General features: G+C 33.3%; 1 protein-coding gene across 8 annotated transcripts in view; it reads left to right on the top strand.

Annotated features, from left to right (window-relative positions):
• The window catches only part of LOC114326915 (proton-coupled amino acid transporter-like protein CG1139), an 85,265-nt gene that overhangs the window by 53,892 nt on the left and 6,380 nt on the right, over positions 1 to 24,993 (top strand). For all 8 annotated transcript variants that reach the window (XM_028275434.2, XM_028275401.2, XM_028275393.2 and 5 more), the window contains 6 exons: positions 4,377 to 4,460; positions 7,470 to 7,620; positions 11,290 to 11,411; positions 14,151 to 14,511; positions 15,745 to 15,923; positions 22,475 to 22,659. In XM_028275434.2, coding sequence (XP_028131235.1) covers positions 4,377 to 4,460; positions 7,470 to 7,620; positions 11,290 to 11,411; positions 14,151 to 14,511; positions 15,745 to 15,923; positions 22,475 to 22,659 — 1,082 coding nt within the window. The remainder of the gene's footprint in view (positions 1 to 4,376; positions 4,461 to 7,469; positions 7,621 to 11,289; positions 11,412 to 14,150; positions 14,512 to 15,744; positions 15,924 to 22,474; positions 22,660 to 24,993) is intronic.

The following is a 24,993-nucleotide window of genomic DNA, read 5'->3' on the forward strand; positions in this document are numbered from 1 at the left end:
CTTATTGGTTGCTTAGAAAATTGCAAAATAATTCATAAATTTTGAGTTTTTATAAATATTCATAACTTATGTAAAAATTAACTTAGAACGTTCTTATTACACGGAATGATGAGACTTCTGGTGCTTAAATCATACCCTAAATTTCAAAGCAATTGGTCAAATAGTTTAAAAGGTATTTAATTTGTTTATCCCAAATTAATTTTTTTTGCAACGCTATAATTCAGAAAATGATGAAGTTACACTAATACTTTGGATAGTTTAAGAAAGAAAAAGATTTATACTATTAATTTAATTAAAAAAAATGACAAAAAATAATTCTAAATATTGCAAAATTATTTTGCAAAAACATGTGAATTAAAAAAAGGGGGGCTAACTTCGTCCCTAATTGTCCTAGGACAATTGTTTTTCTTTCTAAATATGAAAAAATAATTTTTCTACGGGTAACGGTTAAAAAGTTTTTCTAATTGTTTATAAGTAAGCAAAAAATCGACGTGTTTTTGCAAAATAATTTTACACTGTTTAAAATTACTTTTTGTCATTTTTTTCTTTAATTAAGTCAATAGTATAAATGTTCTTCCATAAACTGTCAGAAGTCTTACTGTAACCTCATAATTTTCTAACAATGAATTTGGTTTAAACAACTTAAATAACTTTTAAACTATTTGACCAATTGCTTTGAAATTTAAAATATAATTTAAGCACCAGAAGTCTCAGCAATTCGTGTAATAAGAAGGTTCTAAGTTCATTTTTAAATAAGTTATGAATATTTATAAAAACTCAAAATTTATGATTTCTTTTGCAATTTTCAAAGCAACCAATAAGGATAGACATATTCAGCGAACGCCATATTGAAATTTTTTAGACGATTTATGAGTTTCTTACTCTCAAATTTATTTAAAATGCTTAACTTTTTGGTTGTAGACGAAAAAAGCGAAAATTTACCGATATTTGATCTTCATTTGTTTATAACTATGTATATCATCAAAATCGGCTGCAGGAAACATAAAGGTTATTAATAAAGATGTCCATACTACTTAAAAAATTTGGTTTCGGCCTGGAGGGGATGTGTCACGAGAAAAATCTTATTTCTCTGGACTAGGAGGCAAGGACGCTAAATTTGCAGTTACTAGAGCGTTATGAAGACCTATTAGGTTGTGAAGATTAGGTCCTAAAACCAAAAAAGTTAAGTTAAGTTTTCTATTTTACTGGGGACTTTCCATTTTTTAATTCAATTTTCCATTTCCAAGAATCGTTTTTTCAGATTGTAGGGCTATCTATCCATAATTCGAAAAATGTCTCCAATAAAAGTTACTTATTTTTACGTAAGGTATCCAAATCTGTAATAAAAAATTAGGGCTACTATTTAAGATTTAAAAATCACCCCCACCCTACCTCCTTGGAGAGTCGTGTCTGGTATCATTCGATAGATTTTTGAAAAATATTCAACACGTATTTTTTAGTTTTTCGATCTGACGTTCATTTCGCGAAATATTCGCTTTTTTTGTGAAACTGTGACTCACTCATTTCCTTACGCCCCGTTCAAATCGTCAGATTTTATATATACATTATTTTGCATGTACTTAACTTACCTTATCTGACGATTTCGAGTTTTTCTAAGGATAGATTTTTTTCGAACCCCCCTTAACGAACTCCCCTGTATTAAAATCCAATATATGGCAGGGGTACATTTACAGGGTACAAGGTTTCTTCCGGTGATTTTCTGGCGCGCCCGAGTAACTGCAAAAATCCCCGCTTGGGCTCCCCTACCATTATACCTAATATCGTTGATTGAAATATTACATCAATCAACGCTAATATATTTACTATCTTTTACAATGTTACTTTTTTTTTGGCCTCAAAAATTATTGGCCCCCTGGCCTATATATAATTCATTCACGCTAACTTTAAAAATTATGAAACACGAATCAAAGGACTTTCCACTCAGTTAAATTGATTAGTTCGTCTAGTTTAGCAACTGCCTAAAAATAATTTTGTAGATTCGATGTCAGTGCTCACTGTGGCACTTGGCAATATTTCACCAATGTTCAGTAGGTGTTCCAGAATGCATTCACTCAGTTTATTTTCATGTCTCTATTTGTTCGCAAACACATAATGCTGCTATTTAACTTTCCCAAGAGTCACAAGGGCTTTTAAAAATTTGCAGCTGTTATATTGCATTTGAATATAACTTTACTTGAGGAATCAAACATGAGACTCTAAAAACAACTCCCTCAGATCCTCAGATGTTAAAAAAAAGAATGTGTGTGTACTTTGTACGCACGTAAGAAGTTATACTTCTACTACATATTATGTGATTTTTAAGACAATACCAAAAATTTAAAAAAATAAAAGAATAAAACGCACACAAACACATTGAAAAATGCACAAAGAAAAAATGATTTCTGAACGATAATAATTGTTGGCAAAAATTTTAAACACGCATTTTCTGAAAAAAAAAATTATAAAACAAATATACTTACAATCATAAAATGCATAAAAAAATAAAAAATAAAAACTTGCATCGGGAATCGAACCCGTGAATTTCGGGGCGCTTTGATTCGTAATCGAAGCCTAGACTCACTCGTCCAATTCCACATTATTTTTCATGTGAAAAAATAGGGTAACTGAACGTTTTACTGTTTGACAGTTGTTTTGAGAATAATTAAATTATGTAGTTTAAATTTTGTGGAAGAAAATATTAAAATATAACAAAACAGTAAGAAAACAATATATTAGATGAAGATTGGTAGAACTTTTGTTGGTAATCAAATTAAGTATGTAAATCAAAGCATTACATACCTACTAGATAAATAAATCTACGCCAAAAAATCATAATTTAAAAATAAAAATCGGACCTAATTTGGGATTTCTCTCTAAAATCCCCATTCTTGAGAAAATAAATGTACATATTTCAACCTAATCCAAATGTATAATTAAAATATGATTATAATAAAAACTACTTACCAAATTAGAATGAGTTTTCCTTGTCCAAAATAGTCCAAAAGTCCAAAAATATAGGTATATGAAAACTATTTAAAAAGGCAGTATAACTATTAACTAACTTTTGTTTGTTGTTTCTTTTCACACAAATTTTAAAACGCAACAACCATAAATAATCTAACTACAGCTGTGCCACAGCCGCCATATTGAATAATTTTTGACATGTCATTTGAACATCCAATCAGAACAAAGTTATAATGCGCATGCGCCGGGATCATAGGTTTTAACATATAAAAATTCACCCTCATATCGCCGGTAAAGAAGTATAACTTCAAAAAATTGAATCCAAAAATATTCAGGAAAGAACTCTTACATGAATAAAGGGCAGAGATCATAGAAAAGAAAATTTTTATCTGTCAGTGTTCCTTTCCTTTTCCTTTCCCACGTATATTTCCTATAGCTCCTTCTTTATTTTAACTTATTTTTGTCGTTATCTACAAGCAGGGAAGCGAGAGGGATGAGCAGGCCACGGTAAGAAGTGAAGAGCGGGCCACCGGCAAAAAGTGAAGAGCGAAAAAAATTGTTTAATTTTTATGGAATAAAATTATCAATATAATAAATAATAAGAAACATTTCAAATATAACTTTTATTAAATTTTGATCATATTTTAAAAATAGTGACAATTTTTACAATAACAGTGCTTTTCGAGTTTTTTGATTGGCAAAGATTTCTATAATTTTCTAAAAATCGCATGATTTTACTAAATCATTCTCAGTGCACAAAGTTGCTAGGTCAGTTAACTGATCCTGTGTTATTTTAGATCTCATAGCATTTTTTATACGAGAAAGATAACTAAACTATCTTTTCCCTTTTTGCGACTTCTACCGGTAATGTGCAAAATATGCTTGACGCTATAACGACGTTAGGAAATAATGACTCCAATTTGGGATGTTCAATGTTATTAAGTAAATCTATTGGAGAAAGTTGAGATTCACAAATATTCTCCTTGTATATCGCTCTATCGTCTTCTTTATAAAACTCGAGCAATACATCAATTTTTTTCTTTATATTCTTGATATCTTCATCTCAGAATGTCCATAAAATGTTAATTAGCGAATGAATTTCAATTGCAGCATTAAATCTTCTGGTTAAGTTGCTTATTATACAATCTATGACAATGTTAAATCTCTCTCTCTCTCTCTCTCTCTCTCTCTCTCTCTCTCTCTCTCTCTCTCTTCATCTTTTCAGCTGCTCTTCTTCGGTTCTGCAGAAAGAGTTTGATCGCACATGCATCCGTTTTGATACACTATTTTGAGACAGATTACACATAGCCACACACTCACATACTAAAAAAAATTGCACTAGACTAAATCCTCCTAGAAGGTATAGTCCTCCTATTGAGATCAACCAATGTTACGAAGTTTTCTTCTTTTAGGGGACGACAAAACAACCAATCAGCCGAGAATGGAGGTGATGACTTTGATCCTCATATGTATAGACAAAATGACCACCCAACAACGTAAGTATCTTTCTTATTTAACAACATATAGTATGTATGCTGCATCAACATAATATGTAGAATCATTCTCATTTAGACTAGAGCTTTTTCCATTTTTCTTTCTATCGTATTTCAATATGGTAGAAGAAGTCCGGATCGAAACTAGCCGAGAAAAATTGGAGGAAAATGAACAATAAATCAAGATGGCGATCTTATTACCATTTAGACCGTAATAATAAGCAATAAATTCCAAACCAAAGGACCACCTACTAATGTGGGAATAAAAGATTAATAGACCAGGGCGGATCTGTGAAAAAACCTGTATCTTTGGATGTGCGAGGTCGAATTCGGATTTTTGCAGATAAAGTTAGGTGACAACTTCAATAATAATAATTGAGGTATGCTCCTTCTCAAATATGCCCGGAATATTAATAAAAAAATTAAAATATTTAAACATTTCGAAAAACATCGATTTTTTTTTATTTTCCTTGCTTATAACTTTAAAACGATTCATTTTGGACTAGTCGTAGGGAAAGAAAATAAAGATAATTGAATTTTGTATGATAAACGACTGATTAAAAATGTCTTAAATTATTACCGTTTCTGTAAAATAGTAATAAATACAAAATAAGGGGGCAAAATAAGCCTGTTTTTATTCAACGTTTTTCAATCACTTTGGTTGCACTTAGAACTTTCGTAATTCGCTTCGAAAATTCTTACAATATTCTTAAATCGTTCACCAAATTTCAAAATCGACCTAATAGATTTTGCATAATAAATTTGTAATCAAATTTTTTTTAAAAAGTTCAAATTTTTTAAAAATTTTCTGAAGCAAAAGTATACTATTTAGAAGTTTGCTAATTTTTTTACATATAAACAGGTTCTCTACCTATCTAATACACTTTACAGAAATAAAATCGGATTATTTAAGCGGCCTAAGCATTGTTTTAAGGTTATAAACAATTTTTTGGCTTATAAACAGTTGGCAGAGTTGGCATAAATTCATTTTCTCGAGAATAGGCGTCTCTGGAGATAAATCCCGAAACAGGTCGATTTTTATTTTTAAATTCTAATTTTTTGGTATATATATCATACTAGTGACGTCATCCATCTGGGCGTGATGACTTAATCGATATTTTTTTTAATGAGAATAGGTACCGTGTGATAGCTCAATCGAAAGGCTATTCGATTTTGTATTCACTAATATAAACATTAACATAATTAATTATACAGAGTTTGAATTAAAAAAAAAATTTTGAATTAAATTAATTCCAATATTTAGATTACGTCATTACACCCAGATGGATGACGTCACTAGTATGATATTTATGCCAAAAAATTATAATTTAAAAATAAAAATCGATCTGTTTCGGGATTTATCGACAGAGTCGCCCATTCTTAAGAAAATGAATTTATTCCAACTCAAACGTCTCACTGTATTTGTTTATAAGCCAAAACATTGTTTATAACTTTAAAACAGTGCTGAGGCCGCTTAAATAATCCGATTTTAATCATGTAAAGTGTATTAGATAGGCAGAGAACCTCTTTATACGTAAAAAAATTAGCAAACTTCTAAAAGGTCTACTTTTTGTTTAGAAAGTTTTTAAAAAATTTGAACATTTTTAAAAAAATTTAGATTGCAAAATTATTATGCAAAATCTATTACGTCGATTTTAATGAAATTTGATGGACGGTTTAAGTATGTTGTAAGAATTTTTTAAGCGAATTATGAAGGTCTTAAGTGCAACCAAAGTGGTTGAAAAACATTGAATAAAAACAGTCTTTTTTGTCCCCCTATTTTCTATTTATTGCTATTTTGGAGAAAGGGTAATAATTTAAGCCATTTTAAACCAGTCGTATATTATATAAAATTCAATTATCTTTATTTTCTTTCCCTACGACTTTGTTCCAAAATAAATTGTTTTAAAGTTATAAGCAATGAAAATAGAAAAAAATCGATATTTTTCGAAATTTTTAAATATTTAAATTTTTTTATTAATGTTCCGGGCATATTTTAGAGGGAGCATAAGTCAGTTATAATTATTGAAGTTGTCATCTAACTTTATCTACAAAAATCCGAATGCCACCTCACACATCCACCTCAAGACAGATCCGCCCTGGTCTATAACAGCATTTGTGATATGACTAACTTTTTATTATTACTATTATTATGAAAATAAAATCTGGCCAAAGTTCTTTCGTAAAGTTCTTATATTTGAACCGCCGAATTTACTATCCAGTTCACACAAGTCCGCGAAAAACAAACACAATAGTACTTTTACCTTTTAAAGATCACTAGCTAGGATATGAACTAAGTATGTTTTCTTTAGTACTAATCATCCTAATTAATAATGAGTATTTGCGTCACGTGTAGCTTATAAACTATAAGCGAGACACACAATAACTATATAAAAAAGCGAGAGTTGTAACTCTAAAACTAATAAACGCACTGTCCACACTGGCTGGATTCTAACTTCTTACTTTAACACAAATATGCGAGAGTAGTTACTCTAAACTAATAAATGCGACATCCTGACTAGACTAATTCTAACTTGATACTAACTAAAACAAATACGCGAGAGTTTTAACTCTAAACTAATAAAGGCGGCGTCCAGACCTCGCTGGAATCTTAATTGATACTGACTGCACAAACACGCGAGGGTTGTAACTCTAAAACTAATAAAAGCGACGTCCTGATTAGACGAATTTTAAAACGATACTAATAGCTTAAACTTATAATTGCAATGTCGACCAGGGCTTGGAGGGGGACAACTTCAACATTTCTATGTTAGGTAAAACCACCTTTTGAATGCTTTCTACCCGGGATTTCTTAAGTACGTTACTCAGTAGGTTTTATAAAGGTAGAAATTATTTTGCTACCACTAGCGTAGCAACACACAATAATTGTTTGACTTTATCTTTAACGGTATCTAAACCGTCGCCGTCGCTTCGTTATTTCTTTTGTTTCAACTTTACTTCTTCTGTTAATTTTTCCACTATATTTATCCATTCTCTGTTGGTGTTTTATAGGAACATGGAAACTCTTATCCATCTACTGAAAGGTGCCATAGGAACCGGAATCTTAGCCATGCCAGAAGGGTTCAAATTAGCCGGAATGATAAACGGAATCGTTTCTACAATTGTTATAGGACTTCTCAGCACATATTGTTTGAGAGTATTAGTAAGTATATATAGGGTGAGGCAGATAACTGGCCTATTAGAAATATCTCGAGAACTAATGGCAACAAAATCATGAAAATTGGAATGAAGGGGTTTGAAGGATGATCTAATAAATGAAAATATTTTCATCTCTTTGCAACTTCCGGTTATACCGGAAGTTGCTTATAACTTCGTTTTTTTAAATGGGATACCCTGTATATTTTTACATTTTTGGATTCTCTTCGATGTCTTCTTTCTTAAAATATGAGGTTTTGTAATATTATACAGGGTATTTTAAAAGATAATTACGTTTTTTTATTAATTTCATAGCAACATTCACACCCTCTAGAATTGTAGTAGTTTGACATCTAAAACTCTACTTACGTTCAAATGATTTTTAATATACTCTACTATTGTTAAAAATCATTAGTATAGCTAAATTTTTAATTTTAGTATACAGGGTTGGTCGAAACTCGGAATGAGTATTTTCTGAGTTTTCTTAAATAGAACACCCTGTATTTTTATATTGTAATGAATTGATATTTTATGGTACTTTTTTATTTCTTAAGCATTCCCTATACCTAACTGCTTTAATTTGTGAGTTATTGGTGATTCAAGATAAACATTAATTGCAACAGAAAATACGTAAAATTTTATTAGGTTGGCCGTGAAAATACTCAATCCCAAATAATTTTTCAGAAATAAATACATATTAATCCAGACTGGTCCTTAAAATTACCAATAATGGTTTAGCTATCAAAATACCTACGTAGTTAAGATTGTTGGTGCGATTAACAATTAAGCACAAATTAAAGCAGTTAGGTATAGGGAATGCTTAAGAAATAAAAAAGTACCATAAAATATCATTTCATTACAATACTAAAATATAGGGTGTTCCATTTAAGAAAACTCAGAAAATACTCATTCCGAGTTTCGACCAACCCTGTATACTAAAATTAAAAATTTAGCTATACTAATGATTCTTAACAATAGTAGAGTATATTAAAAATTATTTGAACGTAAGTAGAGTTTTAGATGTCAAACTACTACAATTCTACAGGGTGTTAATTTTGCTACGAAATTAATAAAAAAACTTAATTATCTTTTAAAATACCCTGTATAATATTACAAAATCTCATATTTTAAGAAAGAAGACATCGAAGAGAATCCAAAAATGTGAAAATATTGTATGAAATAAAACATTATAGAAAAAAGATCTACAATATAATATACAGTATCGGAAAAAGTTTAACGTAGTTATGCACTTTAAATACTAAGAATTGAGAGAAACATACACTGCGATGCAAAAAAATCGATCCACTAAAAATTTGGTCACCTTTGAAGTTTCCAATTTCCTAAACCTGTTGTTGGATTTAAGTGATTTTTTTACCACGTTATAGCCTTATTCATTGACAATATCGCTGTAGTAATATTGTTGCTAGACAGTCAAACTGTCATTGTATACTGAGTGTACGAATCAAACTGTGTTTTTTTCTCAAAGTTCGCATCACCCTGTGGATTATTCTAGCATTCATAAAATACTGAAATTAAAACCCAACTATAGCCTCAGGTTTTCTTAACATTTTGTCTTTCGATTCATTCGCTTATATTGGATAATGAAAAAGTTAGGTACTTTAACAACTGGCCATGTTCGTCATCAGTACAGGGTGTTTCTAAATAAGTGCGACAAACGTTAAGGGGTAATTTTACATGAGAAAATAATGACAATTTGCTTTATGCATCATATGTCCGCAAACGCTTCGTTTCCGAGATAAAAGATGTTAAATATTTTTTTACAAACTGACGATTTATTTATTGCTTTAAAACCAGTTGAGATATGCAAATCAAATGTGGTGGGTTTTAAGACGTAGTTATTGCACATTTTTTGACATACAATTAAGAATTTTATATTCACCATTGGCGCGCAAACGGGTATTATGACCCGTAATATTACCCGTACGTTATGATTATAAAGTAAATTGTCATTATTTTCTAATGTAAAATTACCTCCTAAAGTTTGTCACATTTATTTAGAAACACCCTGTACTGATGACGAACATGGCCAGTTGTTAAAGTACCTAACTTTTTCATTATCCAATATAAGCGAATGAATCGAAAGACAAAATGTTAAGAAAACCTGGGGCTATAGCTAAGTTTTAATTTCAGTATTTTATAAATGCTAGAATAGTCCACAGGGTGATGCGAACTTTGAGAAAAAGGCAAAGTTTGATTCGTACACCCGGTATACAATGAAAGTTTGACTGTCTAGCAACAATATTATTACAGCGATATTGTCAATGAATAAGGCTATAACGTGGTAAAAAAATCAGTTAAATCCAACAACAGGTTTAAGAAATTGGAAACTTCAAAGGTGACCAAATTTTTAGTGGATCGATTTTTTTGCACCGCAGTGTATATACGAGTATAAAACGATATAGCTATATACCAAGGCCGGGCCATCAATTCAGTTCATTTCGTAGGTATGTTTCTGTAAAAAGAGCGCAGCGTTACCAGATAATCGAAGTCAGAAAATCTTAGTATTGTTCAAATTAATTATTGTATTTTAGAGTACGGATTATCGTTCCTACTTATATTCTATTGATCAAGGAATAGGGAACTTGCACATTTTTTTATTACATAATAATGTTCAGTTTTGTATAAAAATGAGAATTCCAAAATTTCACGCTTCAAAAACTCATAATAACTTAGAAGTACAAATTTAAAGTGTTCTGCATTTTAAAATAGTTCAAACGACCCTTGACGTCACATAGTTTAACTATATGGTTCCGTTTATGGTTATATTTCTTATGGGTATATTCTTCTTCTTCTTCTTTAGTTTATTGACCTCCACCTACTTGGGTATTTGGCCAGCTCGTCGTCGGGGAATAAAGGAAAAATATTTATATTCTAATGGCATTTATCGCATGTCGTTGTAATAATATATACCAGTTTGTTGAGATTGGAGTTTGATACAGTTTTTGAAGGAAAGTTAAGAAGGTTTACTATTGAAAATAAAATTTTTGTAAAAGTACAAATTTTCTATGAATAGTTCAAACGATCAAAAACACTTGTAACGTCACATAACTGTATTTTCTACTGACGTCTATAATGTCTAATTTAAAATTATATACAATTTTGTTTACTTTGTTGGTTCAGAATGTAAACATATAACCCAATGACGTCACGATGCGTTTTGGGCTGGCTGGAATAATTTGAATTTTTAATCGTCTTTAGGGGCCAAACGAAAAACAAACAAAACTTTTTTATCTTTGATACATGTTTTAAATTATGTTCTGTTGTGATTTATATCATTTTTTTCCAATTTAAAATTTTATGCAAGTTCCCTATTAACAAAGTAGAAAAAAAATTAATTTTTTGTAAAAAAAAACAAATGAAGAGAAATAACAAACGAATATAATAAACATAAAAATTATTTAAAAGAAAAACCTTTAAAAGACAAGTAAAAAAAGGGAGGTAAACCACGCTTAGGTAAAGGGGCGTAAAAAAAATATTGGGCCTAAAAACCCATTATTTCTTTCTTTCTTTATGACTGTGATAGTGACAAGTTCTTCCAATATCTTTAATGTGCCTTGGCACACACCTTTTTTAATATTCATTTGTTGTGTTAGGTCATATTTTTGTTATAATTTCTATTAGATATATTAGATTATTATCTGTTTTTATTCTTTAGGTACAAGCTCAATATGAATTATGTAAAAGGAAACGAGTGGGACTCTTAACTTATCCAGATTCTATGAGAGTGGCGTGTGAGGTGGGTCCGAAACCTTTAAGAAGGTTTGCTCCGTATGCGCCGTAAGTATACTATAAATCTATCTATTAAAAATTATATAAACCAACATATAAAGAGAGGGCATGAGAAGTATTATTCTACTTCATTCAGAGAGAAGAGCATATGGATCTCCTGATGAGGGGCTAAGAAGCCCCGAAACCGGTAGAGATTCTTGCTGTACTCTCTGATTGAACTAGAAATATAATGCAACTGCGGTTTCGTTTTGCAACGAAATTGAAAATGTTTATTCATTTTTAAACATATAAAGCTAAGACTAATATAAACTCACCTTGGTTCCGGGTTAAAACTCATCGATTTTATTTACAGCGAGCTTTCAACACCCTCACTGATGTCTTCTGCATACCTTTCTAAGGTTTCAGTCTTCCGAGGCCCCAGATTTTTGCACAACACTGCTCACTACTCACTGCACTACTGTTGCTGATGATGGCGGACGGTTTATTTATACCGTCGATGATGACGTGGTTCACTGACGTGACGTTTGGGTGCGGGTTGGTGCGAAGAAACCTAACACCGAGATTTGGATTGGTAGATGGAGCGGACGATGTTTTCTTTAGGAGAGGTCACCATGTCGAAGGCAACCGGGTGTCATCATCTCTTTTATTGAGACAACTCGGCTGCTTTTTAATCTCTATTGCTTCTTGGACAATTCTTGGGTTATAGAAGCGGAAGGGGGCTATGGCTAAGCGAAGTTTTCAAAATCAATTTTTTTATCTCTATGAAGATGGAGTATGGAGTTGTCCTATAGCTGAAATTGGAAAGGAAAATAATTGGACAGAAATCAATAGAAGGGAATCGCTTGTTTTAATTACATAAAACTTAATTAAAAAATGTAATTATATAATCAAAACAAAATGGAAATAGTAATTCTAATGTAAAAATAAACTTCTCAGCCCTAGGTCATCACAGTCTGTTGAGCTTTATAAATAAATAGAAGAAAATGGACATTTTGAACATCTCTTACCCACTTGTGAGCCTTTCAGACACTTAGCCCCCTACGGCGGGTCCATTGTATCAACCATTTCATACGGACCAGGTCCAAACTATTAAGATAGTGAGTTCAGTTAAGTAAAATAGGGAGTAGTGATGTGGATATGTGGCAATCCGGGGTGTCCAAGGGTACCAAGAAACTATGCGACAAATTCTTACACACACTTGCTGGTTTACAAGTAGGAGAAAACTTTGACAGATCAGATCGAAGAGAACTATATACATAAATGTGGAATAAAGCTTCGACGTATTTTTGATTGATTTTTCAGACAGAGTTTTTGCTTCGTACACGCCTGGAGGTTATATCTGCTTTTCGAGGTGTCTCTTTGATACTGAATATGTCTTTTATGCACATGGAAGAATAAAACTGTTGTAATTTATATAGTTTATATAATTTATATACTTTCGCGACATTGGAAGTCATCCTGCAGACTATTATGGTGCAGTAAGACGTTAGCTAGGCGAGGAATATCGTGGTACATAGATCGGACTAGGTTCGACAGAATGGCCAGCTCAGTCACCGCACCTCACACCATTAGCTTTTTTTTCTGTGGGGGGTATTAGTCAAAAGTGGGTCTATCCCAAAATCCCGACAGCCACAATCCCGACGGCCAAAATCCCGACACGCCAGAATCCCGACAGGCCAAAATCCCGACAGGCCAGAATCCCGACAGGTTTGATAAGTTTCTTTTTAACATATAATTACATTTATTTCTTGTTTTTTGTTTATGACCATCTTTTTTTTATTTTTTGTTACTAAACAAAAGTATTTTGTATTAAAAGAATTAGACAAAAGTCGTAATTTTTACTTATGCGAGGATTGTTGCATGTCGGGATTTTGGCCTGTCGGGATTCTAGCGTGTCGGGATTCTGGCGTGTCGGTGTTTTGGCCGTCGGGATTGTGGCTGTCGGGATTTTGGCTATCGGGATTTTGGGCGGCACCGGTCAAAGGTATTGTCAAAAGTGGAGTCAAACTATTATCATTTAATAAATTAATAGTATATTACATACTTAGCGGGAAAGTACTCTATTTCAGCCGAGCGGCAAGGTAGTTGTAAACTACAGACGCGAGGCTAGAATGAGTTCCCGCGAGGTTTGTATACTATTTTACTCACAATCGGTTAGCAGTTTATGGATTTCTAATACTCACAATCTACCAATAATAATTTCGTTTCAAATATCTGTATCCATTTTCATTATGTGATAAGATGAATTATTTTAAGTAACCTGTGAGATCGTTGCTAGGTAACAAAACAAGTTTGTTGAATCTGACATTTAGGCGATACACGACGCCATTAATTGTACATATAATCAAATTGTGTTTATTTTACAAAAATGCGTCATCATCTATTTCTGAAACTCATAATTTTGAGCAACACGGTCTTACTTTAACCGTTAATAGTAATCATAATTCCAATGTAACTACTATTAATATTTATAATTCCAAATAGTTTTCTTTTTGTTATTGTTGTTGTTGTTTCTTAATTAAATAAATGTTGAGTGGATTCTATTCTTTCTAAACCATCTTTTAATCAAAAATGACATTGACATTTGCAGGTAGAAAAGTGACAGATGCTAGCCGGGAAAGTACTTTCCCGGCTAGCTGGGAAAGTAAAGTAAGTAACAAGTCGCTTCCTGATTCCTTCAAAGGTTAGAAATCCATAAATTACTAACCGATTGTGAGTAAAAATATTTTTAAATAATTTTATTTGTTCGCTACACTGTTAAATTAATAAGTATTTGAATTTTTTCAGGGGGATCACCAACTTCTTCCTTATCGTCTATCAAATTGGCATCTGTTGCGTCTACGTGGTCTTCGTCGGCGTCAATATCAAGGCCGTCTGTGACGAATACATCAAGCCTGAGATTAACCAAACCTTGTACATACTGATGTTCTTCATCCCTTTTCTGCTCATAATGATGCTCAGAAATTTAAAACTATTAGTTCCATTCTCGTACTTAGCGAATTTTATCACTCTGTTGACGTTTGGCGTTTGTGGGTACTACGTTTTCCAGAATTTGCCATCGTTTTCAAGCCTTCCAGCTTTTGGTCCGTTGGATAAGTACCCGTTGTATTTTGGAACATGTTTGTTCTCTCTGCAAGCTGTCGGAGTGGTAAGTAAAATCAACTTATATACTTATAATGCTACAAATAAAAGTTCATGATTATTTCTAAGCAACACACACTAGGAAGACTAAATATCGAGGGAAAACAAGTAGAAAGAGTGAATAACTACAAATATCTGGGAACCTGAGTAACAGAAAACAACGATCAAGGTAGAAAAATCAGGACACGCATCGAAATTGCAAGAAAAGCATTTATCTTCTTCTTCTTCTTTTATATAGGAAAGTACTGCCTGTTTTTCTTCAACGGTGCCTTTCATTCTGCCCCTAAGTTGTCATACCATCTTTTCCTTGGGCGTCCTATACTTCTCCTGCCTAACGGTGACTTGTCCCTGGCTATTCTTACTATTCTTGATTCAGACATCCTGCTTATGTGCTCATTCCACTCTCTTTTTCTGTTCTTTACCCAGGTATTTATATTGTCTACCCCATATATGCGTCTGATTTCCTCACTTCTTACCCTATCCTATAGTCCTTTTCCAGCAATTCTTCTTAAGATCTTCATTTCGTTGGTTTCCAGAAAAGCATTTATAAAAATGAAAAAAATGGTTGTTAATCCAAACCTACCTCTGGAGCTGAGAACAAGAGCCTTAAGATGTGCTAAGAAGTGCTAAGAACATAAAGAAGTTGGAAGTATTTAAGATGTGGTGCTATAGAAGGATTTTAAAAATACCATGGATCCAACGAGTTACGAATGCAGAAGCGTTAAGAAAGCTACAAAAGGATTGCGAGGTGATCAAGAACATCAAAACAAAAAAGCTGGATCATTTGGGCCACATTACTAGAGGTACGAACTATGAGATATTAAGGCTCATAATGCAGGGCAGAATTAAGGGGAAAATATCCATAGGTAGAAGAATAATTTCCTGGCTGAGACACTCAAGAGAGTGGTATAGTTGCAGGTCAGTAGATCGGTTCAGAGCTGCCGCCAATAAGGTACGGATAGCTGTGATGATAGCCAACCTCCGATAGGAGAGAGAACTACAAGAAGAAAAAGGAATGTAAAAGTCGCAAGGAGATAAATCGAGACTAGAAGTTGGATGCTCTAAGATCCTCCATTCCTTTCATTTTGGATTTTCCTTCACCGCTTTGGCAACATGCTACTGAGGATTGTCTTTTACTTCTTTTTATCTCATCTCTCTCTCTCTCTGTCTCTCTCTCCTAACTTATATATTTTGTTAACTTCCCAGCAAATTTGTATTTAAAGTAATATGATATTTATAGGTTATATCTCTGGAAAACAACATGGCAACACCTAAGAGTTTCTTAACGCCTTTCGGTGTTCTAAACGTTGGAATGATTTTGGTCATCTTTGTCTACGTATTTCTCGCTATGATGGGTTACTGGAGGTACGGAGATGGCATCAAACCTAGCATTACATTGAATTTTCCTTCAAAGGATGTGTAAGTATATTTATATGTATTTATTTCTACAATTGCTTTATGTTTGATTAAAAAATACAGACTGTTTATCATTATCATCAGTAACGCGATAATCCTTTGTGGGTCTTGGTCTTTTGGCTTTGCCAGTGCCATTAACTTAGGGAAAAAAGGACCTACATATAATGAACTTTACGCTTCCAGTTGGTGTTTTTTAGGTCTTGTTCCTCTCTGTCATCCAGCAGTCCAGTCCAATGTCCTCTGTAAAGCAGAACACTTCCACAGCACTCCCTTCACTTATCTACAGACTGCCAGCAAGGAGGTATCTTTTCACTGTCCTCCCTTTTTTTCTCTCTCAAAAATTAAGATTTTTATACCTTATTACTCTATCCAAATTAAGGATAGTCGTATTGAAGAACTACCCATCAAACATGGAATACGACAAGGTTGTGTTTTGTCACTCAACCTTTTTAATCTGTACTCTGAAGAAATCTTTGGGGAGGCTTTGAATGACAGACAAGAGGGAGTAAGACTAGGCGAAGAAGTAATCAATAATATCATCAGATACGCTGACGATACAGCCTTTCTTGCCGAAAATTTACAAGATCTCCAGACATTAGTAAGGGAGCGTTCAAGTATTACGTAACGCAGTTTGGGGGGAGGAGGGGTTTTGTAAAACGTTACGGCGCGTTACATGGGGGAGGGGGGTACGAACAGCGCGTTACGTAACATTCTTCTTTAACTTAAATAAAAAAAACTACATAATTTCTTTTATGTTTTACATATACCTCTGAATTGTATTATGTTGCACCCTCACGCAAATTTACCAGGTCTACTGATTTTTCAGCAGACCTACTGATTTTTCAGAAAACCTACCGATTGGAAATCCGATCTACTGAAAACTGTATAAAACCTACTGATTTGAACTCCAATCTACTTATCTACTGAAAACTGTATAAAATCTACCGAAAACTCTAAAAAAATTCATTGCTTAAATATAAATTTCTCATTCATATTATACAACCCGAAGCCCAACATCCAACAGCGCATTAATCTTCTTTCGTTTCACTTCACCCAAATTATATTTTTGATGGTAAAGTTAGCGACATAGGATTTTCAGGGTAAAAATGATGTCAAGTGCCTAACCTAAGATAACAAGGGATTCTTTCGTTGAGAATTGTTTTGTTTTAAATAGACCATGTGTCATATTATGTTTCCAATATCCGGAACTGTTCGCTCGGAGTTATTTGTGGGTTTATCGGATGAATAGATAGGTAGGTACTTTATATTTTGGTAAAATTGAAATGGGTAATTTTTGTCTTTTCTTAAAAGATGAAAAGATACATATTATGGGATTAAGAGGTTGCAGAGGGAACTACATGCTCATAAATCATGTATGTTTTCTGAAGTCCATAACATGCAGTATCGTTTTCAGCAGTAGGTAGGTATTCATTATTCATTAATGTTTTAAATACGCAAATTTTCAAATTATTTAAAAATATCTTTAAATAAAAAGCATTAAATACAAAATCCACTATATTGATACTTAGTTTAGAAAATTGGTAGATATTTTAAAAAATAATACCCTTATTTAAAGTGTGATTCCTGAATTATTAATTTCAAAGTATTATGTGGTTAACATCTTGACGAAAATTATACATAATTTCAAAATTTCACCTTGCATTATTCATAATAGACCCTACATAATACACATTTTTGAGATGAGGTTGTTAAGCAGCTTCTAAAAACAAAAATATACAGGGTGTTTAATTAAAATTAAAGATAATGGACTACGCTAGGCTTGCATGAATCACCCTGTACATTTAAATTTATGTTTAAAAAGCACACATTTTTATATATGAAAATCTACGGGTCCCAGCGTTTTTTAAAATTATTTAAAACAAGGACAGAAATAATTTTATTCCATAAGTGCCTTCTTATATATATACAAGGTGTTTCAGAAAAAGGTAACACGATCTCTAGGATAGGTGGAAAATTAAAAAATAATTGGGGTTTGCTTACTAAATAATTTTTGTAACGGCATGCGTTTTCACGATACAGGTTACTAAGCAAAATAAAATGTTGAAATAATAAATATGTTATTTTATTTTAAGCTTTTATTAAAAAAGATAAAATAGAAGAATGCATGAAAAGAACAATAAAGAATGAAACCAAAAATGTATGTAAGGATGGGGCCAAGTAGGGAAAATGCAAATGTAAATGTAAAATTAATAATAAAAGATTATTATTGTAAGTTTTGAATATATTTCATGTCATGGGACATGAAATTACGATTGGCAGGGATAACCAGACACATGAACTGAATAGAAGAATCGTTCTTGGGTGGGCAGCATTTGGAAAACTGAGAGAAACTTTTAAAAGTGAGTTGCCCACATGCCTAAAGAGAAAGGTATTTGATCAGTGCGTCCTCCTAGTCTTGACGTACGGATCAGAAACACTTACCTTAACTAAAGCCTCGGCTACCAAACTAAGAGTAACGCAGAGAAGAATGGAGCGCTCAATGTTAGGAATAAAATCAAATCAAATCAGGAGAAGAACAAAGGTGACTGACGTTATCGAAAGGCTAGCCAGGTTGAAGTGGAGATGGGCAGGACACATTGCCAGAATGACAGATGGGCGATGGACAAAAAGGTTATTGGAATGGAGGTCAAGCGAAGACAACAGAAACGTCGGTCGACCGCCTACCAGATGAACTGACGACTTAAGAAAGCTAAATAAAAACTGGATGAGAGCGGCGCAGGATAGACGTGGTTGGAAACGAGGGGAGGAGGCCTATGTTTAGCAGTGGACATTTAAGGCTGAATGATAATTCTAAGTTTTTATTATTACCTCAAATGCCATTAAAATAATAACAAAGTTCTTTTACCGAGTTTCCGGTACTTTTCGCAACCTCGTTTTCCATTTAGGGACAAATGGCCACTTGGGTGTTACGTAACGTTTAGGTAGGGGGAGGGGGGTACAGAAAAACGTTGCGGTGCGTTACATGGGGGGAGGGGGGATCAAAAATCGTCAAAAATTGCGTTACGTAATACTTGAACGCTCCCTAAATCTAGTCAGCAAAGCAAGTTATCGGAGATGCCTTAAAATCAATATTTCAAAAACAAAGTTGGCAAACAAATGGCAGTTGGAAAGATTAATTTAGATTAAGGTCTGCTTTCTCTTAATGGAGAGGAGATAGAACGGGTAAACCATTTTAAATACTACATTTTAGTATTACTCCTATAGAGTAACTAGGTCCATTTTCCGTTGGAACTTTACCACGCTCAGACGGGGGTTGTGAATTGCAACTTTTTAAAATTTCCCTTCCTTTGTGTTCAATGCAGCATCCATCTGGCTTGCAAATTTTAGAAGCCTTGGAGGTGTTACCAGGGAAATGCCAATAAGTTTTCAATTTAAAAATCTTTTAGTAATATTTTCAATATTTTTCAATATTATTAATGTTGCTATTAAGATTGAAAACTTTACCTTTCAATTGCCAGATGACGCTAGTCACCTAATCCATACACGTCAGTTGCAATGTGGGGATAAGCTTCCATGGTTGGTCACTTCGAGTATGGAGCAGCAGGCCTACGCCTCTCCGATGATGACCCCAATAAGAGTCGAAAATCGTCGATTCAGAGTGCTGGACTGCGCTCCCTGTTCTAAGTGAAAAATAAGATTGTTTTGCCTTCGCATTGCAACTAAATAAAAATGGTATACATTTTTATTTTCATTTTAATTACCTTGGCAGCTGGCTAAATGTAAATTGTGACTCTGACAAATAGATAATAGCCAGGATCCAAATATCAGGTAAGGTTTTTATGACTTGGAAACCAGTTTTATCTAACAGAAACCTGTCGATGAATATTCGTAAGAAGATCCTGAAATTTTATGTGTGGTCTATCCTATTATGTATTGTTGTGAGACATAGACGTTCAAAACCACAATGCTAAACAAATTGGAAGCATTCGAACTGTGGTGCTATCGTCAAATCCTAAAGATATGGTTTTGTACACTTTCAATGAAGATGTTCTTCAAATGATGAATTCAGAACGTCCACTCATAAACAGCATAAAGAGCAGAAAAACAGCATACTTCAGCCATGTAATTAGATGAGCTAAATAGCATCTACTCCGCCTTATAATACAAAGAAAAGTGGAGGGAAAGAGATGGATTGGTCGAAAGAAACTTTCATGGTTGTGTAATATTAGACAATGTGTGAAACCACAGTAGAAGAATTATTTCGCGTAGCAACCGATAGAGAAACGTTTCAGGAACTTGTAAACATGATAGCCAACGTCTGAACACGGATACGACACCTAAAGAGGAAGAAGGTGTTTTTTTAGGGGAACCGACGTCACAATATGGCATTCATCCTTGTCAGCCTTTCCTAATCTAGAAAGTAGGCTCTGATGCGTCTTGTGAGCATCTGCGTTATGAAATAATCCAGTGGACTGCGACAACAACATACTCAATCTCTAAGCTCTCTATATCTAAGCTTTATATCTCTAACGCCCGGTTTCATAATCAACTTAAAGTGAACATTAACTAAAGTTCACTTTAACGTTGACATTTACCCATATTAATTACATTGACAAGGGTACCAACTTAAAACTTAAAGTCCACTTTAACTGATTATGAAACCGGACGTAATATATCTAAGCCTGAGTCTTCTTTTTGGTCTTCTTCCCGTTGGTACCTGCTTTATGATATTCTTGGAAGCTATATCTTCTTACCTCCATTCCACGTGATCCATCTAGCGTAGGCTTCTATTATATCCCTTCCCTCGGTTTTGTGAGCATGTTTTCCTCTTTATCTCTACTCATTCCTGTACGTGGTTCAAAAGTCTCTCTACTTTTGAGATAAATTTTTGAAAGAATTTCCTAGTTTCTGTCGTTTTGTTCAATTTTAGTTCACGATGTGTGCGATTAAGGAGATCGCCGTAGCGAACTCGGCTGGTTCTCTGGTCGATTCTCGCACACAGATTTTGGGAACTTCTTCTTCTTTTTATTTGTCGAAGGACCAGCTGGAAATCCAGCACCTGCAAGGAATAATCTTTGCTAGGGATAAGGAGAGGGTGATAGGTAATTAAAACACAATGTTTATAAAGTAACAAAAAATGGGTATATTAAAGAGTTGAAGTAATCGAAGAATAAATTATAGATAGCAGATTGATATTATATGTTTAAGTTACGAGTAAATGAGAGATAGCAGATTGAAATTATAAGTTTAAATTATGAGTTTGTGAAACAGTTTATCTCGCCTAGAGTTTTTGATAGAACAGCAAACCGTTTCCCGCATGGTTCAACCGTTTCAATGGCAACACCGCGAACTTGACGAGAAGTAAATGAATAAGATGTACATAGGATTATCTTTGTACTTACAGTTGATACAGCTGATATTGTTTTACTATTTGGCACTATCACTTACTGCCTAGTTGATAAGGCCACAGACATTAACTATATTGTTATACTTGAGGTAAAAATAGACAAAAACTACATTATTTGGAGCTTCTTCAATGCGGTGTGCATTCGACGATGGTTGAAAACAGACTCATAGTGTAGATGGTAGTTGGACAACTTTTAGTTTCGTTGTTTAGCGGGAAAAGATAGTTGGCGGGTATATGGGTAAAAAACTAGTTTTGAAGGGACAGGTACAAGGTTCTAATATGTTAAAATATTGAAAATATTTGTTCACTGTAGAAATTTATGGGAAATTTATACACGATGTTCCCTTGCTATGTTTTTTCTTTTTTTCCTTCGGAGTATTTTATTCTATTCATTTCTCACTCTCTTATATCTTCTTCCGGTTATCTTGTTGTGTCTTTTTTTCTCTGTTAAGTTGACATTTTTCATCGTACCATTCTTCTGTTGCCCTTTAAATAAATAATTTTTAATATCTATCATTCCTATCTAACATACGCAGAAATGCACGGTACCTTAAGACGAAGAGAAAAAAGATCATTCCGAAAGAAAACTCAGACTGTTGCTAGACGCTTTTTATTCATAGACATCATAAAGGATAGACCAGGCAAGGTATGGGCCACTCTGTGCATCGGGGTGTAACGCTAATAACAATGGACAATATTTACTTTGAGTGGTCTAGCCATCCTTGTCCGTCACATGCGCGGGATCGCTTTGTAAAAAGAGATAGATAGGCCACCGATCGGCTGCCCGCGCTTTACGCTATTTTGCTTCTTCTTCTTCTTCAGGTGCCATCTCCGCTACGGAGGTTGGCAATCATCATAGCTATTTTAATTTTTGAGGCAGTAGCTCTAAATAGTTGTTTTGAGCTGCATCCAAACCACTCTCTCAGGTTCCTCAACCATGAAATTCGTCTTCTTCCGATGCTTCTTCTGCCATCTATCTTTCCCTGCATTATGAGTCGTAGGATGCCATACTTCTCGCCCCGCATCACATGTCCGAGATACTGTAGCTTATGTAAAAGCTATTTTGCTTAGTATGCCTTTTCTATCCTTATTATGTCTATGGTTTTATTAGACGCTTTGATGTTTGTTGGGTTTTGTTTTTGTTGCTGAAAAATTTTAATCGCTAACGATAATTTTTATTTTTTAGCTTAGCACAAGTCATAAGAATATTATATTCCACCGCTATCTACATTTCCTATGGCCTACAGGGATTCCCAGCTGCTCAAATCTTATTCACGACTTATATTCTACCTCATTTAGGACCAGCTCCTTCGGAAAAAAAGAAGCTCATCTACGAATATATACTTAGATTTGCTATCGTCTTTCTAACTTGTAAGTATTTTTTAACATTTATTCATAGACCAAAAACTGAGACTCAGAAACGATCGTTATCAAAAAATAATACAGATCTGCACAAGTGAACACCTCTGAATCAAAACGAAACCAAACTGTCTATTTAAGCTGAATTATAAAAATAATTCGCGTATAGGACGTTGTAGCCACCTGTGTTGAGCTGCCCCCCCCCCCCCCACTTGCAAAAATCAAAAAACAAATAGCCCTGATTTATGAGCTATTTATGAGCTCTCATATTCCGCAAACTAAAAATTTTGAGCTCGTTCCACTGAGCAGGAATTTGATACTTTAGTGGGGGGGGGCTGAGTCAGCCCCCCCCCCCCACTATTTAAAAATAGGAATATTGAATCGGTTTTTGCGGCAGAATTACGAGCTATTTATGAGCTCTTGAAATTATAAAGTTTCGATTTTTGAGCTCATCCCCTTCACCCCCAAACAACCCTTTAATTGATTTAACTTAAGAGAAAAATGCTGAGAAAACTTAAAATATATCGTATTGAGGATATAATTCCTATAGCGTATATACTCTAAGAATAAACTATTAAATCACGTGCATTTCGATTATTGAGCTACAACCCCTTCGCAAGAAAACCACCCTATCTTCCCGGCTTAAGAGAAAGTTGTACTTGAAATGCATTAAATTAATTATTTGGCTACTACATATCATTTAATAATTTATAGGCTTTCAAATTACGCGCCTTTAAATCAGTAAATTGCAATTTATTTTATATAGTGCAGTCACTGAAAGTAAAAATCAACGATTACCTTCAATTTCGGTGAACCTTCATCGATTTTCACGACAATGGGTCAGTGGTTAGAGGATACCTCAAGAAACAAAGGTGACATGATACCACCTTGCGCCTTCACCCTGAGGGTGGATACCGCCCCTTCTCGTGGGTGAAAAATTATTTTATAAAAAATAACTGCACAAATCTATAAACGAACAAATTATAAGCAAAATGTATTATATAAAGTTATTAAAATAAGTCAATACTTTTTAAGTTATTAAAGATCAAAAATTTTAATTATTCGTGAAAAAAATGCATGTTTTGAAGCGGTTTTTCGTAAATCACTGAAAAATTGTAAGTTTTTACAAAAAAGTTAATAGTAGTTTAATTCGTAAAGCTTATATTCTAATAATAAACTCTTAAATCACGCGCCTTTCGATTATAGAGTTACAACCCCTTCGCAAGAAGACCATCCCATATTCCCGGCTTAAGAGAGTTGTACTTAAAATAATTTAAATTAATTATTTGGCGACTACATATCGTTTAATAATTTATGAGCTTGAAAAATATACGCATCTCAATTATTAAATTGCCATTTTCTTTCTATAGTGCAGTCACTGAAGGTGAAAATCAACTATGACCTTCGATTTCGGTAAATCTCCATTCATTTTCACGAATTAACAATAACAACTTGCGGTTTTAACCTGGGGTGTATGTCACCCCTTCTCGGGGGTGAAAATTACTTTATTAAAAATAACCCCACAAATCGAGAGAGGGACAAATTGTAAGCAAAATTTGTTATATAATGTGATTAAAATAAATTAATACTTTTTGAGTTATTAAAGATCAAATATTTTAATTTTTGTGAAAGAAAATGCATGTTTTAAAGCGATTTTTCATAAATAACTCAAAAGCTGTAAGTTTTTACAAAAAAGTGTTTATCACTAAAATTGAAGCCAATAAAAAATATAATAAATTGCTTACTTGAAAACCCTTTAATGTTAAATTTAAAGTAAGTTATTGGTAATTAAATGTATATTTTTTTCTGCGACTGTTCAAATCTAAGGATTCAAGCTTAAATAACGGGAAAGAGATGCATTTTATAACACTTAGGTACTAAATACTTATCAAAGTACTTAGAAATACCTATCCAAAATGAGCTCCAGAAAAAATTGATAGCATCAAAATCCGCTCACCAATTTTCGTGAAAATGAATGCAGATTTACCGAAATCGAAGGTCATAGTTGATTTTTACCTTCAGTGACTGCACTATAGAAAGAAAATGGCAATTCAATAATTGAGATGCGTATATTTTGCGAGCTCATAAATTATTAAACGATATCTAGTCGACAAATAATTAATTTAAATTATTTTAAGTACAACTCTCTCTCTTAAGCCGGGAATATGGGATGGTTTTCTTGCGAAGGGGTTGTATCTCAATAATCGAAAGGCGCGTGATTTAAGAGTTTATTCTTAGAATATAAGCTATACGAATAAAACTACTATTAACTTTTTTGTAAAAACTTACAATTTTTCAGTGATTTACGAAAAACCGCTTCAAAACATGCATTTTTTTTACGAATAA

Source organism: Diabrotica virgifera, chromosome 9 (assembly GCF_917563875.1).
Source record: "Diabrotica virgifera virgifera chromosome 9, PGI_DIABVI_V3a".
Taxonomy (NCBI): Eukaryota; Metazoa; Arthropoda; class Insecta; order Coleoptera; family Chrysomelidae; genus Diabrotica; species Diabrotica virgifera.